Source organism: Colletes gigas, unplaced genomic scaffold, assembly GCF_013123115.1.
Source record: "Colletes gigas isolate AHSC1104 unplaced genomic scaffold, ASM1312311v1 Colletes_gigas_Sc00047, whole genome shotgun sequence".
Classification (NCBI taxonomy): Eukaryota; Metazoa; Arthropoda; class Insecta; order Hymenoptera; family Colletidae; genus Colletes; species Colletes gigas.
The window spans coordinates 995,845-1,012,526 of record NW_025106676.1 but is presented as its reverse complement, the minus strand read 5'-3'; the positions used below and the strand labels follow the sequence as shown (position 1 = coordinate 1,012,526).

Below are 16,682 nucleotides of genomic sequence, written 5' to 3'. Positions count from 1 at the left end.
GCAAATCCTTTTGCATCTATAACTGCTCTCAAACGTTTTGGGATAGACTCGACTAACGTTTCTGTAGTCGAACACGGAATACTATTCCATATTTCTACTATTTTGCGTTTAGCATCTGTTTTATTACTATAACTACATTTATTTAATTGTAATTTTAATTCTCGCCACAAATTCTCAATGGGATTAATATCCGGCGATTGTGGTGAAGTGTGTAATAATTTTGGCACGTTATATAGCAGTCACTCTTTAACAATATACGATGTATGTTTAGGATCATTGTCCTGTTGGAAATAATATATGGCTGGCATGTTTAATTTTAGAGCTGACGATTTCAAATTTTTTTTCAAAATATCAAGATATTTTAGTTTGTCCATAGTTGTTTCAATAAATTCGTTATTACCAACTCCACTTGCTGCCATACATCCCCACAGCATTATTGAACCTCCGCCGTGTTTTACAGTAGGAACCGTATTCTTTTGATTGAACTCTGAATTCAGTTGTCTCTATACTATTATTTTTCCATCCGAATTAAATAAATTAATTTTAACTTTGTCGGAAAATATTACGTTCTTTCAAAAATTTATATCACAACTTACATATTTTTTTGCAAATTCCAAACGCTTGATTCTATTCACCTTAGAAATATAAGGCTTCTTCCTTGCTACCCTACCGTGATAGCCTTTATCGCATAGCACCCTACGAACAGTTTCTGTCGATATCGATTTTCTAATCCTCGATGAAACATCTGTTGTTAATTTTGGTACACTACTTTTTGGATTAATTTTAATTTGTCGTATTATGTACCGTTCGTCAGTTCCAGTCAGAATTTTTTTCCTTCCGCGTCCTGGCTGATTATGCAGTGTACCATTGTATTTGTAATTGTTAATAATTTTTTGTACAGTAGAGTGGGCTCTACCTATTGTTTTTCCAATTTGCCTTAGAGATTTACCTTGACAATACAATTTGACAACTAATTTTCACACAGAAATATCAGTTTCTGAGCTTTGTGAAGCCATAGTGCAAATTTTCGCTAATAAACAATGACAAATAAAAATCAAACGTATCATAGCAACGGAACTATGTTATTAGATACAAACGAATGAATTGTAAACCATGAGAAGTTTTACAAAAGTTAGTCTTCTAGTTACTAATAAACTGTACGCTCAATTTTGTGACGATAAAATAAGCATACTTTTACAGTTTTTGTTAAACATAGATGAACAATCAATATTGTTTAAAAATTTCTTCACGCATTATCTGCTGAAATGTACAAGTAAAATGTATAATGCGTTTTTACTTTTAAATATGTCTGTTTATGTTCATTTTCCCACGAGTTTTTATTAACTACATAGGTGTACGCTCAATTTTATGAGTAACTGTATGTTTATATCGGACACATCCCTCGTCATTCGATAGCTTATCCAAAACAAACTCTGTATGCAAATTTTTAACTTGAAATCTCGACCGTGGGGGCAATAATGTCGTGAAAACGAAAATCATGTTTTTGTACAATTTCTGTTGACCTATTAAGTAAAAAAATGTAAAACAATACAGAGACATTTCTTGTACCGGGGCACATATTTTGGGAGATTTTCAGATTTTTTGATTGAAGAACTAGGTAGTAAAAAATAAAAAACTGTAAAAAATGTCGAAAAATGCCGATTACGTATTGAAGAAGGTTCGGAATTACTTTTATACTTTTATAGTAAACAGGTATTGTTGTTACTATTATTCTCAATTTTTTTCAGATTTTTCATTCTGGTGCGCCGCAGTGAAAAAAAATAAAAACCGATTTTTTCCTCATTTTCTGCGTATTGGAATAACTTACACGTTGAATTTTTATGAATTCTTCAATATATGAGTGTTTTCTAGACTGTTTAATGTTTGTACACTAGGCAGAATTATATAAGAAATGAAACACAATTTTTTTTCTGCATTATTTTTTTCCAAAATCTAACTACATAACAATGCTTTATATTTATTTGCAAATGTTCTAAAAGCAATTTACAAATATTTTAACGTGAAATGTATATAAATATAATTTTAGAGCGTTTTTATTTTTTTTTGTCAACAACAGTTATTGTAAGGGGATGGCCGGGATTCAGGGTAAGTGCAGAAGGCAGAGTTGAAATATATATGTATGCGGTTCGGGGGTAATGGGGGTCCGGACGAGACTGACCGTTGGTCGTCCGAATTTGGTCATCGCCGGTAAATCGGCATGTCTTCAAAGAATTGCGTCGCGATCGCGCGGCGCGACATAAAAGCCCTTTTGGCGGCTCGCGGGCGCCTTTGACCTAAGGCCACGTCCATGCCACGTGTCCAAACGCTGAACGGCTAATATCTTACATTATTGTTTAACATCTCTTACACTGAAATTAATGTGAAATGTTAGTTTTCAAATCTCTTACCTTTGACTATTGTAAATGGAGGAAAAATGATTACTTGTCCTACCTGCGCTACGAAGGAAGTGAAGGGGTGAGGTCTGGGCCTTCATTGGGTGAAGGCCCAGACCGTTCAGGTTAATGAGTGATTGTCGCGTTCTGGTTCCATACTGTATTTATGATACGGCAATGGCTATTGAGCATGAAGGAGCAAAGCACTGAAAACATGTAATGAGGATTAGTTATCCACAATAACGTTTTTTAAAAATAGCGGTGTAGACGTACTCGTACCGTAAACTTTAGTGCTGAAAATTCCCAATTGAGGATTTTAGATATATCTAGAATTGATGGCTTCACTGATTGTAGTTCTTTATAACTGCTACGGGCAATAATAGTAGCAGTTTTCAATCTCTGTAAAAGAGTCACAATAGATTTATTTTTTAATTACTCTGTTCAGGCTACTATATGCGATAGGATTTATACATAATTACTTGGCATGGTCCGTAGAGGGTGGTCCTACAAATGTTTCCATTACCTTTAAAACCAGCCAGTAAGGAAAAGATAATGACCCTTACATGTCTACGTTAGATACTAAAGCCGTAGCAAACATTCATATTTATCAAAAAAAGAGAAAAAGAAGGAAAGATCTGCTTGATCGAAGGGGGAGAAGACGTGATAATGAGCCAGTATACAATCTTCTGCTCCGATTCATTCACAGTAGTCAAAGATGAGAGATTTGAAAAGTAACATTTCACATTGTTGTTGAAAAAAATAACTATCACCCTGGGTCGAGAATTTAAAATTAAAGAGGTCGAAGGACCGGTGGAGGTAGAATTCGAAAAAGAAATTCTCCAAATAGATTATTCAGATAATTCTACGAACGCCACAACCGAGTTAAGAATCGGGGTAGAATGTTCAAGCACGATTAAAAAATTAGAAACATTATATAATCAAGAATATGTAAACGCTGATGCCGCTCCCGAAACAAGTTGTCCGATAGAATTAGAAATCAAATTAAAAACGGAAGATCCAATCAGTTTCCGCCCGCGGAGACTGGCCTTTAGCGATAAGGAAAAATTGCGATCGATTCTGGACAATTTGTTAAAGGAAGGCATAGTAACGCCTAGCAATTCGCCGCTTGCGAGTCCAATTGTTTTAGTTCGGAAAAAAACGGGCGATATACGCTTATGTGTAGAATATCGCGAGATCAATAAAGTAACAGTAAATGAAAATTTCCCTACACCGCTAATTGACGATCATTTAGATCAATTGAGTGTGGAAAAATATTTTTCAAAGCTTGATCTTCGAAACTGTTTTCACCATGTCAAAGTGTCCAAAAATTCAGTAAAATATACGTCTTTTATCACCCCTCTAGGGCAATTTGAATACACAAAAATGCCTTTTGTTTTAAGAAATGCATCCCGAGTATTGCAACGTTATTTGAACGAAATTTTTCAAAAATTGATTAGAGAGAATCGTATTCTCTTATACTTAGATGATATATTGGTAGCTACGGTAACAATAGATGAACATTTAGAAATATTACGCGATATTTTTTGTTTAGCTAAAAGATTTAAATTACAATTTCGACTGGATAAATGTTTCTTTTTGAACACAGAGATTACATATTTAGGATATATAATTAATCATAGTGGCCTTCAGCCATGTAAAGAAAACGTAGAATTAGTCTTGAAATATCCTATCCCGCGAAACGTTAAAGAAGTTCATAGGTTTCTAGGATTAGCAAATTATTTTCGCTGATTTATTAAAGGGTTTTCTGTCATTGCTAAACCCCTATACGATCTATTGAGAAAGGACGTTAATTTTCGATTTGGACCGGAAGCAAACCAAGCATTCGAATGCTTAAAAAATTGTTTATCAGATAGTCCGGTGTTAGCGATATACAATCCAAGTTTTTATGACTTTCTTTCTCTGTAGCTATATTTTCCGTACGCTACGTATTTCCCAGTTTCGTTTTTTCCGTCTTTCTGTCCTGTCTCTTTTTCTCTCCCTTTACTATTAGGCTTTGGAAATGTATACAGGGTGTCCCGTAAATAGTGCTTTTTCAGTATAGTTTTTAATAACAAACGGTTACAAATGGTTCTTACCGTATTTATTTTAATTTTCTGATAATAATTATTATTTTAATTTTAAAACACTATGGCGAGAAGCGTCACTCGGTTGCGCAGGGTTAATTTCCTAAAAATTCCGAGATTTTATTCCTTCTTTCTCGGAAACAGCAAATACAAATAATTAATAAATTCGATTTAGTAATTTACGTACTAATTACGTATTTATTAACGAATTCGGTAACAATTGCAGTGGCAGTATTTTTAATTATTTGTATTCGTTCCTCGATGTATCTTCAACGTGCATCATGCTACCTACCCGGCGCGGTAGCTCTCCGATTTCGGACGGCCCTCAGCGCGCGGAAGGCGAGCGCCGATTTTTGCAAAGGAAATTGTTGATTAGAATCATCTCACATACCGCCCATTTCCGGATCTTACACTATTTACGGGACACCCTGTATATTGAAGGGAGGTTTTAAGAAAGCCACTCAGTGTGTTATAGTCCTATTAGGGACGCGTTATGCTGAGTTTTATAAAGACGTTGTCGTGGTAAGCGGAACAATATTCTATAAATCGGGCCGTCCGCAACCGATTAATAGGAATCGGGCCGGGTGCAAAAATCAATAGCGGGCACGTGTCGCGGAATAACATTCTCGAAAAATCGAGAAGATTCCGCGGCACGCGCGCGCGAGAGTTTTGCATCTGACTCGACAAAAAGTAAAGACGATCGGCAAGCACCTATAAAAAGACAGGACCGCGATCGCCCGGAGGTCAATCTAAACACAACAAGACAATCGGAACGTCAATCACTCAAATCGAACTAGTTATTTAAAAATCCGTGCGATCACGAGTGGTGAGGTCGCGAACACAGTCGGGTCGCGACACCGGAGTTTATATTAACCTACGTGTGGGTACGTGTACCCAGCCTGCGTAAGTAGAAAAACTTAATAATTGTTGGGGGTTGATAGTCGAATCGTTAATTGAACCACCAGCCCCCTCATTACTATAATATAATTGTATAATGGAACATCATAAAGACGCTAGACTACATTATAAGAAGTGTTCTTATTATAATTGTAATAATAATAATCGTCACAATGTTCAGAATACTCGGTTTTTTTCTTTCCCAATAAATGACAATGAACGCTGTATAACGTGGTTGACAAATGGCGGTTTGGACGACTGGGTGGAAATGACAAACACTGAATTACGAAAAAAATTTATATGTAGTCACCATTTTTCTGTACATAATTTCCATAATTCTGGAAGATTAAAAAAGGATGCTGTTCCTTATTTATATTCAATAGCTAGCAATACTAGTAACGAGCCGGTCGTTGTACCTCCAATAGAAAATGCCATTTCTACAATAGAAAAACGCGATGAAATACAGAAACTTGAGAATGAGTTAATGCAAGAGAGGAATAAGTCTAAGATTCTTTACTCGCAATTACGGGCAAAGTGTAAAGTAGTGGACAGATTAACAGAAAGAATTTCTTCAGGCAATATCAGTGATGCATGTCTGAAGAAAGCAATCGCACGTAGAGTTCGAGGTTTTATTTTAACATTTATTTTAATGCAATTATTCCCCTTAAGAAGGAAAGCATATAGTGAAAGCGAACATCGTTTATGTTTAACACTGCATTATACTTCGCCCTCGCTGTATAAAAAAATGCGCGACGTTCTCAAGTTTCACCTTCCAAGTCCGGCCACAATCATTCGTTGGTTCGGTAAAATCGACATTTGGCCTGGAATTTGTCCAAATTTATTTAATGTCTTAGCGATTAAAGCAGCCAACATGGATGCTTTTGATCGGAATTGTGTTCTATTATTTGACGAAATGGCAATTAAAAAGTGTTTCAGTTTCCATCCCAGTAAACAAATCATTGAGGGTTTCGAAGATTTAGGTTTCTTGGGTAGAAGCACGAACGTGGGAACACAGGTACTCGTTTTTATGATAAGAGGTTTATTCGGGAATTGGAAACAACCGCTTGCATTCTTTGTTACAAAGAATGGTATCAAATCGAAAGAATTGTCACAATTATTAGATGCTATTTTAGACTCTTTACATAGTGTCGGTTTGATAGTCAGAGCTGTTGTTTCTGATCAAGCAGCAAGCAACCAAAGTACAGCAGGAGAAAGAGTAAATGTAGAAAATCCTTTTTTTATTCGAAATGGCCGTAAAATTTATTTCTTATTTGATTATTTACATTTATTTAAGAGCATCAGAAATAATTTTTTAAAGCATGATTTTTTAATTGAAGGCCAAAGAGTATCTTGGTGCGATGTTATATCGTTATGGAATCTAGAACGCGATAAAGGCACAAGAGCGGCTTATAAATTAAGTGATCAACATGTTAGGCCAAATTCTTTTGAAAAAATTAAATGTAAGCTCGCTTTACAAGTATTTAGTAAAAGAGTTTCTTCTGCTTTATTTACTGCTTGCGCTACAAAATGCATAAAATCGAGTACCGTACAGAATACAGCATGCTTCTTTGAAACTCTAAATGATTTGTTTGATAATTTGAACAGCAGATGTGCTCACGATCCTAATCCAAACAAGTGCGCTATTTCTGATTTATTTCCTAATATTGAAAGCAATTTGCAAATCCAATCAAATAACATATCCAATTGGTATGTTATCGTGGGTAATAATGAACTTAAAACTCCGCCTTGTTTCTTAGGATTGCAACAGTCAGTAAATGCTACTGTGCAACTTTGGCACGATTTACAGAGAGAGGGTACCGTGTTTTTGATGACCTCTCGATTGAATACGGATGTTGTAGAAAATTTCTTTTCAATTCTTCGAATGCACGGTGGCACTTACAACCGAAATCCATCTGTAAAAGCGGTGCGTCTTGCTATTAGGAAGAATATAATATTAAATTTGACCAGTAATTCTTTAAATAGTAATTGTCTACCTGATGAAGACACAACGCTTTTAGAAGAAGATGTTGCTATAGCACAATATGCTGCAGCATCATCAAGCAATGATGTTTCATTTAACAATGTAGAAATAGAGGACAATGATGTTGAGAATGATGACATACAGTTAGGAATTCATTATGAATTGGAATCATTGTCGACATCAGTGTACTCTTTAGAATCTTGTGCAATAGAATACTTTGCAGGATATATTGCCAAAAAAAGTAGGGAAAAATCGCGATGCGACATGTGTTATAATGATTTAACAGACAATAGCAGAGAATTTCAGCGAAACGATCAACTGCTAATATCCTTTCGCGCGTTTATTGTAAGTGAAAATGTCGACTTTGGTCATTTATTAGTGCCGTCACTCGAATTTTCAAATATTTTCAAAATTATTAATGTTGTATTTGATCACTTTTATCCGGCCTTGCGCAGCGAAACATTCATTTTGGATAAACTATTTCGGATTATATCTGATGCTGTACATAAAAAATATCCGAAGTGGTTTATAGAAACTGAATGTGCTACACATCGAAAAGATTTAGTTTATTTCACAATGATCACGAAGATACATAAAGATACAGTGTGGTTAGGTCAAGAACTGAGATTCTCTGTTAATAGAAATTCTCGTATTTCCAGACTGCGTACTTTGCAAAATTTGTAAACGTGCTTTTTTTATATAAATTTATTCCATTATTTAATGTATACATATAATATATTTGGACATATTTTGAATACATTCAAGGTTTCGTGTTTTGCAAGGGAATTTGTGGGATGTCATGTATAATAGTAGAATCACATTATAATTTGTACAGCCTATTGGCATGGTTCCTACTTTCAGAAACGTTGAGTGTATTCCGGGATTGTAAAGTCCTTTCTTCACGCCTTCACGTGGCCAATCCTGTTAACATTACTACACATATTAATATTACATTAATATTATTGTATACATACATAGTAGTAATGGAACTAAGATGAAAGAAAGGCACTTATAATTATAATGGTAATTTCTCATGGATTCTATTTTTTAGGCCTTTATATATGAGCAAGTCAGTCGGAGAAATCATTCACCGAAGAAGAAAATTTATGCGATGCATCTAGGAAATTACGAAACTTACGTTCTACATTATTGATCTCGTTTAGAAATCTTGTGTATAGTATACTGTAATTTGTATATTTTTTGTTATAGTTATATTGTATAAGTTGCTCGTCTGTATGCACGCTTCCTTTTTGTACATGTATGACTTTTGAACCCATTTATAAATAAATAAATAAATAAATTTTAATTTATTGGTTATTACCTAATCATTTTTTATAATTATAATTTTATTACTTTACATTTTTTAAATTTCTTACAAATAACGTGTATCAAACCTTGAAATGAGAACACAAAACTTAATGTAAAATTACATTGAAATTCATTTGGTTGTTTAGACTCAATCGTATTAATAGTATAAATATATGAACGCACGTCCATAAGCGTAGTAAAAAAATGTCTTTTTTAATAGTTAACCCTTTGCACTCGGCACCTTTTCGGACGTTAGCTATCAGCAACTCGACGCTACTTTCTCGCGAAAACGAAAACCCTTGAGTCGTGATATTATATGGTACAACTTTGGAACCAAGTAAGGCATTGTGTTGAAATTTGGTTTATATGTATTTATGGACATTGAAGAACACATATTTACAATACAAAATAAAAATTTATTTCTCATAATTTTCTATGGTATGGTAAATTCTGAAACAATTCCCAATATACATAGCAGGTTGATTTATACATGTTTCACAATAAAATGTTGTTTGACGTCTTTCTCCTGGTGTTTTCCTGTCGGAACAAATAATGCAGTCCCGGTTTCTTTGGCCTACATTTGGAATATGTAGCTTATTATTCATTCTATTGTCCGACAAAGAACGTTAATTTATTTAGATTATAACGAAGATAGCAATAGGAATGGTTCGACTTTGAATGAAGTTTCGATTTTACGTTTATAGTTTTTTACGTTTACGTTTTATGTTCTTTATGTTAAATAATTTTAGTAAACATTAAATAATATAGTTTATATAGTTACGTTTATTGTCCACGTGTTTGAATCCGACCATACGCCTCTGACCATCATCGACAATCCTTCCACTCCCAACGTAAAAACGGCTGATATATTTCTCATTTTAATAGAATACTTCCCATTTTAATAGGAAAGTACAGGAAAACATGTGTTTCTTAAAAAATTGCGGTGAAATCAGTTCATTCTCCTTAATCACTAATAAACTTTCATGTCCCCTCAGAGGGGACGACCGAGTGCAAAGGGTTAAAATATGTTCATAAAATATTATCGTTTTAAAACGTGTATTTCCGTAAAAACAAATTTTTGTAATTTTTTCTTCATTATGGTATATTGCTTATACATTGTATATGCCTACACAGGTCGGAAAGTCAAAAATGCCTAGGCAGTCGAGAATCTCGGCTCGAGAAATGCGAGATCGAATTTCAGCTGTGTTGAGAGCAAGAAGGATAGACTGACATTCGCCGCCTTTCTCGAATCTACGAAGCTATACGAAACGCCAGAACTCATATACAAGGTGGTTGGCATTAGTGTGTGTGAGTGGTGGGGCAGTTCCCTTTGGGCACGGGTCTGCCGTCTGATAATACTCCACTGTCTTTTCCAATCCCTCCCATAATCAACTCACATGTATTTACGTACTCACTCAGCTGGCTGCCCATCAATACTAATTCAGTGCCTAGTTTCTCAACTAACCGCCATCCATGAGAAGAGGCCGCTAAAATCAGCTCCGAATTTTCAGGTCGGTATGGCAGTCAGATTCGGCCGCGAAAGTCCATAAGGTGAAAGGTCTATTCATATATCTCGTCTGTGGCGAAAGCTTCCGCGGACCAAACACCGGTATAAATGTGTTGTATTCAGTTCCGAACGTTCATGCATTCGGAAAAACATTATTCTAATATTCGAAATACACGTTTTAAGACCCCCTGATCATATTTTAACTATTGATAAAAGAAATTTTTTTTTTATTATTTCTATGTATGAGCGTACATATGTATATTATTAATACGATTTTTCAAAATGAAAATACTTTAAGATGAGATGATGAAAAAGGATATTGTTCAAGAATTAATTCATCAGATAACCATGGCCGAGAAATCACTCATGCTTTGGCCACCACGACGCTCATTGGCAGCACCTCTCGGGCACGCTTTGTGCACGAGCAGGATAGCTGGCCCAGCTACCTGCGCGATGCGCCCTATGTCGATTTTGGGCATTTGCACATAATTGATGTGCGCGAGCAACGATCTCCCCAAAGAGGCGGGAGGGAGTCTTTCGAAGATTTTCCCTACGACAAAAAAAAAGTGCCCTGAACATTTCCAAAATGCTCGTGACCTTGACCCACTTTTGAAACTGGGTCAAGGCCAAATCCGGATTCCCAAAATGTCCAGAACATTATCTGAAATACCGATGACCTTAACCCACTTTCGAAATTGGGCTAAGGTCGTCCGGATTTCCAAAGTGTCCGGAATTTTTCCAAAATGTTGACGGCTTTGCGAATAGGTGGCACGTATCTTATATTTATTGCTATAGATTTACATTATACAAAGCTTTAATACATATATATGATGTCAGAAGTTGTCAACAAAGGTCAGCAGTGGTCAGCAGGAGCCAGCAGAGGCTAGCAGAGGCAGGCAGAGGCCCGCATATGCTGGTAGAGGTTAGCAGAGGCCAGGAGAAGCCAGCAGAGGCTGGGAGAGGCTGGCAGTAGCCAGTAGTAATGGTTATACGTTGCCAGATATATCAGAAGTGATATCTAAAATAATATACATACATATGTAGCTCATATATAGGAATAATAAAAAAAAATTCTTTTTTTTCAATAATTAAAATATAATCAGGCAGTTTTAAAACGTGTATTTTCGTAAAAAAAATTTCACAAAATTTTGTTTTCATTATGGGTATTTTGCTTATGTGCGACTTCATATGTACATAGATTGGAAAGTAAAAATGCCTGGGCAGTCGAGAATCACGACTGAAGATTCCAAATCGTATGCCGTTGGCGGGAGGTCGAATTTTAGTTGTTCAAGAGCGAGAAAGCAAATGTGATCGTTTCTCTCTCGACTCCCACGAGGCGGTCCGAAATTACTTCGGGTAGCTTCGGAGAATCGAGAAAGAGAGCATGTGACTGTTTACCTTTGTCGACTTTCCAAACTCTACGAGCTCACGTACGCGTGATCTGGCATAGTGTGAGTAGTGCACCCGGTGCTCAATCTGGCATCTCTGATTGGTTGTAATGTCTACTTATGTATCCCGCCTGTGTTATGCCTGTTCTGTAACTACAGACAAGTATGGTGACAAAATAGTACATAGCAGGAATGGCATACTCATCCTCATCCGAAGATGAATATGAACAACCATTTGTTGCAGCCCACTCTTGAATCTGGCCTACCAATATTTCATCTTTAAGAGATCCATAGTGGATACACAAAATATTAGCAAATCATAATTCCTACTATAATCTGTTTAACTACCAAGCATTTATTTGTGACACAGAAATTACATTATTATTCGAAAAATAAAATATTTTTAGAGGAGATATACGATATGTTGGAACAAATACTTGAACTTTCATTAAATAACATCTATTATTCATAGAAATGTATTAAGCGAGTGAAATATTAAAGCATCGAATATCAGTTTCCACTGTTTTTGAAATTAAACTTGAGCAAAGATTGTTTTACATAATTTCTAATCTTGTTGCTAATAAAATTTATCACAAAAATCACCACAGTATTTAGGAGGTTTATAGCACCCGATAAATGAAACTAGTTATCTAGTAACGATTCTAAACGTTTCGTGGAATTGTTTACGTTGAAAGCGGTAACATAATGATATCATAAAATCTAACATAACTATACATCTATTTTAATATCGAGAACGGAAAATTATTATAATTATACGATTAATACGGTTTTAAAGTAAGTTTGGAATTGTATCGGTTACGTATATTTTCCGTTGATCGAAGTGTAGGTTATATTATTATAAATGAGTGAGAAACAAAAGGTGTTAATTTGTGGAGATGTGGAGGGACACTTCAAATTTTTGTTTAACAAAGTTGAGGCTATCAATAAGAAAAGCGGCCCGTTCGACTTTCTGTTATGCGTCGGAAACTTTTTCGGTGAAAATAATATAGAACTCGAGGTGTATAAAAATGGCGCAAAAAATATTCCTGTTCCGACGTACATTATTGGCGCCAATAGTGAAATTGACTTGGAGAATTATCCAGACGAAGATGGTTGTGAAATATGTCAAAATCTGACTTATCTTGGGAAACGTGGAGTTTATACTGCCAGTTCTGGGCTGAAAATAGCTTATGTCAGTGGTACAGAAAGCAATTCATCCGAATCAAAACCCACTTGTTTCAGTGAAAGCGATGTTATATCGATTAAGAATTCTTGCTTAAGAGGTCAACCCAGTTTTCGTGGTATTGATATATTGTTGACTTCTCCTTGGCCCATGGGCATTACAAATTTAGACCCTAATAAACCAAATTTTACATATCGGGGTTCTAAATTGATTGCATGGCTGGCTGTACAAGTAAAGCCAAGATATCACGTGTCTGCATTAGAAAGAATTCATTATGAAAGACCACCTTATAGGTGATTGAACGTTTTATTAATATTAGAAAACTTGTATGGTTGTAGCTCGATGGAAAATTTTATTTATGAATTTAATTTCTTAACTTTTAGGAATCAAGGTCAACAAGAAGGTAACATTGAAATAGCAACAAGATTTATAGCACTTGCCCCTGTAATGAATAGTCAAAAAAAGAAGTGGTTATATGCATTGAATTTGACACCTGTTGATAGAACACGTCTATCTGATTTAGTTATGAAAACTACAGATGAGACGGATAGTCCTTATCCAAAGTCAATGTTATTTAACCAGCCTTCATCACAGAAGGCAGAACCAAAACGTACACAGTTCTTTTATGACATGGATTCTAAGGAAGTCACAAAAAGGTCAAGACATGCAGATGGTCCTATTAAGAGACCAAAACCAGAATTTGATCAAGCAAAATGCTGGTTTTGTTTATCAAGTCCAGAAGTTTCAAAGCACTTAGTAATATCTGTTGGATCAGAAGTTTATGTTGCTCTTGCTAGAGGAGGATTAGTAGAAGATCACTTTTTAATTCTACCAATAACACACCACCAGAGCCTTTCTATTTTACCAAAAGAGGTGAACGAAGAAATGGATCTGTACAAAAATGCTATAACAAAATACTATGCTACTATGGATAAAGTACCTGTATTCTTTGAACGCAATTACAAAACGTCTCATTGTCAACTACAAGTTATACCTGTTCACAAAAATCTAACACCTGCTCTGAAAGAAATGTTTGAGGTAAATTTTTCTACTATTAAAACGCGATAAATGTAGATTAATAATTAATTTTTAATGTTTTCATTTCAGGAAATGGCAGAGTGTAATAATTTTAAAATAACCGAACTGCCGATGCATACGGATTTGCAACAAATTGCAAAACCGGGTATTTTATATTTCTATGTGGAACTGCCGGCCGGAATAAAATTGTATTACAGAATTAAAAAAGATTTCCCGCTCCAATTTGGAAGAGAAGTATTAGCGTCTGATAGAATCTTAGATATCAATGACAGGGTTGATTGGAAAGATTGTCAAATGGATAAAGAAGAGGAAATTGAATTAGCAAACAGAATTAGAAAAGAGTTCCAACCGTTCGATTTAGATACGTGAAAATGTATGAAATTGCAACAAATTGGTACTGTAATATATGTAAATACATTTATATGCGGTCGATTTTGTGAAATATACAAAAAGAGTAATTTATTACAATTTATAAAAGAACAGAATAAGAATAGTGTTGTTAATTCACTGTTCCATTCGTTTGGTACTTTAATTCATGGTCTTCTGGAGTTGCAAGAGGATCTAATCCACTTAATTTCATTTGTAATGCGATATCAAACAAATAATCATAACATTCCGTCCTGCACAAAAAAATATTCAGCAGATAAAAACAATAAAATTATACTTAATGGTTAAAGTAAAATAGAAAATGCGTACATAGTTTTTGCCTTCTGCCATGATTCGCCCCAAACATAAACACCATGTCTTCGTACTAATACCGCGCACGCTTCCGGATAAGCTATAATAGTTTTATCCAATTCATCCCTTAAGTCTTTCTCGAACGGAGTATTCTCGATTATCGGCACTATTAATTCTTCGTCGTAACGATATGATCGTTTTAGTTTCTGATTCCATATACCTGTGTATACATTATTTTTATAAACGATAGCAACAATTCTATATTTTTTAAATTTATACCTTTTATCATTTCAAGATGAGTAACACGAAATTCTTTCCCAGGCCAATGTAATGTCACCATTACAGCAAATTTTGAATGAGTATGAATCACAGCCCCAGCATTTCTTCTTAAATATGCGCACATGAATAATGGTGTACACTGTGATTTTTTTAACTTTTTCTCAGCTGGTGGTAATTCTAAGTCTTTGCCATCAATATCCTGGACAAACAATTCATTCGGACAGATACGTTCTTTTTGAACACCGGATGGGGCAATGTAAATTTTATCTCTACAAAGATACAAAAATATTAATGATACATGAATATATATTAAATACAATAAATTGGTAAAACAGTACAAACTTGTGTTTGATGGATATACCACCACCTGTACCAGTGACCCAGCCAAGATCATAAAATTGTTTGCACAGTTCAGGAATCAAATTTTTTGGGTGTTCCTATAAAATGAAGTAATTTTCATTTAAATGTCCACACGGAAATACATCATATTTTTAAGTACATTATTAAGGATTAAAGCGGAGAACAATTAGAAATTAAAATGAAATAATATCCTGTTTGTGAATTGAAATTAAAATTGTGATAATAAATAATACCTTATCATACTCTTCGTACGAAGCCATTTTTAATACTTATGATCAACTTCTAATTGTACGAGACGTTTTGTATACGAGTATAAAAAAATTCTTATCAATTTCAATTCAATAATCACGGCTGTGAACAGTTTTTGCGCACGTGCGTTACCTTCGTACAATAAATCTGGTTGACACGCAAATTGTTGTAATCAGGAAAGATAAGACTGAATAAGATCCGCCTCTTTTAATCGTCATATGCATTGGCATATATTATAAATATAATACTACTTTAATTGTTGTAAATAATTCAAGTGTAAAATTCTATGGGTGGCACGTCCATATATACATACATATGTACATAATTCGTGATGTAAAACCGAATGTGACTTATTGTTGAAAAATTAAGTGTTGATTAATGAAATTCACACTAGTCATGATATTTATGTTTTTTAATTTTATCAACGATTCATGTTAAAATCGCGCTTAACCTATAAATGTATTGAGTAACATGGCTACTTGGATATCCGTAACACCGCGGTAATATTTAAATTTTATCATTTTTGTTGACCCAACTAGAATTAATTCGTTTAGGAGATGTTAGATATTTCGTAAACGTAAGCGAATATTTGCATTGTTTGTTTTAGGCTTGAACGTGGCCTAAAAATAGCAAATCAAATAGATAACAGTAAATTTCGATTACTCATAAATCGTATTTGTCAAACACTACAGTCTAACGTAAATCCGAAAATATTCAGTGAAGAAGAGGAAGAAAAGTTATTGATTTCTCTGGACTTAAATAAGGATGATTTAGTTTCACTTTTAGATGCAATAATATCAATTTATAAGCAAGCAGCATGCAACATAGTAAAATCACAAACTTTGGAAAACACTTTAAAGGATACCTTTAAAACCAATGAAGATAAAGTTCAAATATTTCTGAATGCATGGATTACTTATGGCAAATGCATAATTGATAACTTTAGACAGCAGTCTATATTTCCTGTTCAGGTACAATATAAAGATAAACACTTGTAATTTCATGAAATGTAAAGAATATGACTCTTTTTTATATTTTGTTTCAGGTTAAAGATATTGATTGGTGTCTAAATATTCAAGCTGCATCTTCCACTATTAAAAAGGATGTGCGTCCAATGACATTGTTGCAACTGAATTTAACAGGAGAACAAGAATCTAAATTAACTGTTGAATTTGATAAAAAAGAACTAACAGAGTTGTATCAGAATTTGGAAAAGTTGCAATCTCAATTAGATGCTCTTAAATAGGCCTTGAATAGTTAGCATTATTTATAATTGTCACTAAACTTTGTATATTACAAATAAATATATTTCTTAATTTTGCCTATTTATTACAATT

At 34.4% G+C, this 16,682-nt stretch overlaps 3 protein-coding genes across 4 annotated transcripts; 2 read left to right on the top strand and 1 right to left on the bottom strand.

Moving 5' to 3' along the window:
• The first annotated feature begins 12,221 nt into the window (after positions 1 to 12,221).
• On the top strand, positions 12,222 to 14,264 carry LOC122403202 (CWF19-like protein 1). The gene is made up of 3 exons (XM_043406565.1): positions 12,222 to 13,034; positions 13,125 to 13,779; positions 13,849 to 14,264. Exons 1-3 carry the CDS (start codon positions 12,421 to 12,423, stop codon positions 14,146 to 14,148), a joined length of 1,569 nt encoding a protein of 522 aa, XP_043262500.1. The 5' UTR covers positions 12,222 to 12,420; the 3' UTR covers positions 14,149 to 14,264.
• Positions 14,178 to 15,471, bottom strand: LOC122403203 (probable methylthioribulose-1-phosphate dehydratase). The gene is made up of 5 exons (XM_043406566.1): positions 15,330 to 15,471; positions 15,079 to 15,173; positions 14,737 to 15,005; positions 14,476 to 14,677; positions 14,178 to 14,399 (listed from the first exon to the last, which is right to left on the bottom strand). Exons 1-5 carry the CDS (start codon positions 15,354 to 15,356, stop codon positions 14,279 to 14,281), a joined length of 714 nt encoding a protein of 237 aa, XP_043262501.1. The 5' UTR covers positions 15,357 to 15,471; the 3' UTR covers positions 14,178 to 14,278.
• LOC122403205 (COMM domain-containing protein 10) lies at positions 15,087 to 16,653 on the top strand. Of its 2 annotated transcripts, none has more exons than XM_043406569.1 (3): positions 15,087 to 15,185; positions 15,953 to 16,316; positions 16,391 to 16,653. In XM_043406569.1, exons 1-3 carry the CDS (start codon positions 15,181 to 15,183, stop codon positions 16,589 to 16,591), a joined length of 570 nt encoding a protein of 189 aa, XP_043262504.1. In that variant the 5' UTR covers positions 15,087 to 15,180; the 3' UTR covers positions 16,592 to 16,653. The 2 variants fall into 2 exon arrangements, with proteins under 2 accessions (XP_043262504.1, XP_043262503.1); XM_043406568.1 differs by lacking the exon at positions 15,087 to 15,185 and adding an exon at positions 15,715 to 15,845.
• The last annotated feature ends 29 nt before the right edge of the window (positions 16,654 to 16,682 follow it).

What these genes read in the sequence shown, in the direction of transcription:
- LOC122403202 (XM_043406565.1), top strand. Translation starts at nt 12,421, where the DNA reads ATGAGTGAGAAACAAAAGGTGTTAATTTGTGGAGATGTGGAGGGACAC. An exon ending in TATGAAAGACCACCTTATAG is followed by an intron (nt 13,035 to 13,124) that starts GTGATTGAACGT and finishes CTTAACTTTTAG; the next exon opens with GAATCAAGGTCAACAAGAAG. An exon ending in CTCTGAAAGAAATGTTTGAG is followed by an intron (nt 13,780 to 13,848) that starts GTAAATTTTTCT and finishes TTTTCATTTCAG; the next exon opens with GAAATGGCAGAGTGTAATAA.
- LOC122403203 (XM_043406566.1), bottom strand. Translation starts at nt 15,356, where the DNA reads ATGGCTTCGTACGAAGAGTATGATAAG. An exon ending in CGTACGAAGAGTATGATAAG is followed by an intron (nt 15,174 to 15,329) that starts GTATTATTTATT and finishes TTCATTTTATAG; the next exon opens with GAACACCCAAAAAATTTGAT. An exon ending in GGTATATCCATCAAACACAA is followed by an intron (nt 15,006 to 15,078) that starts GTTTGTACTGTT and finishes GTATCTTTGTAG; the next exon opens with AGATAAAATTTACATTGCCC.
- LOC122403205 (XM_043406568.1), top strand. Translation starts at nt 15,817, where the DNA reads ATGGCTACTTGGATATCCGTAACACCGCG. An exon ending in TGGATATCCGTAACACCGCG is followed by an intron (nt 15,846 to 15,952) that starts GTAATATTTAAA and finishes TGTTTGTTTTAG; the next exon opens with GCTTGAACGTGGCCTAAAAA. An exon ending in AGTCTATATTTCCTGTTCAG is followed by an intron (nt 16,317 to 16,390) that starts GTACAATATAAA and finishes ATTTTGTTTCAG; the next exon opens with GTTAAAGATATTGATTGGTG.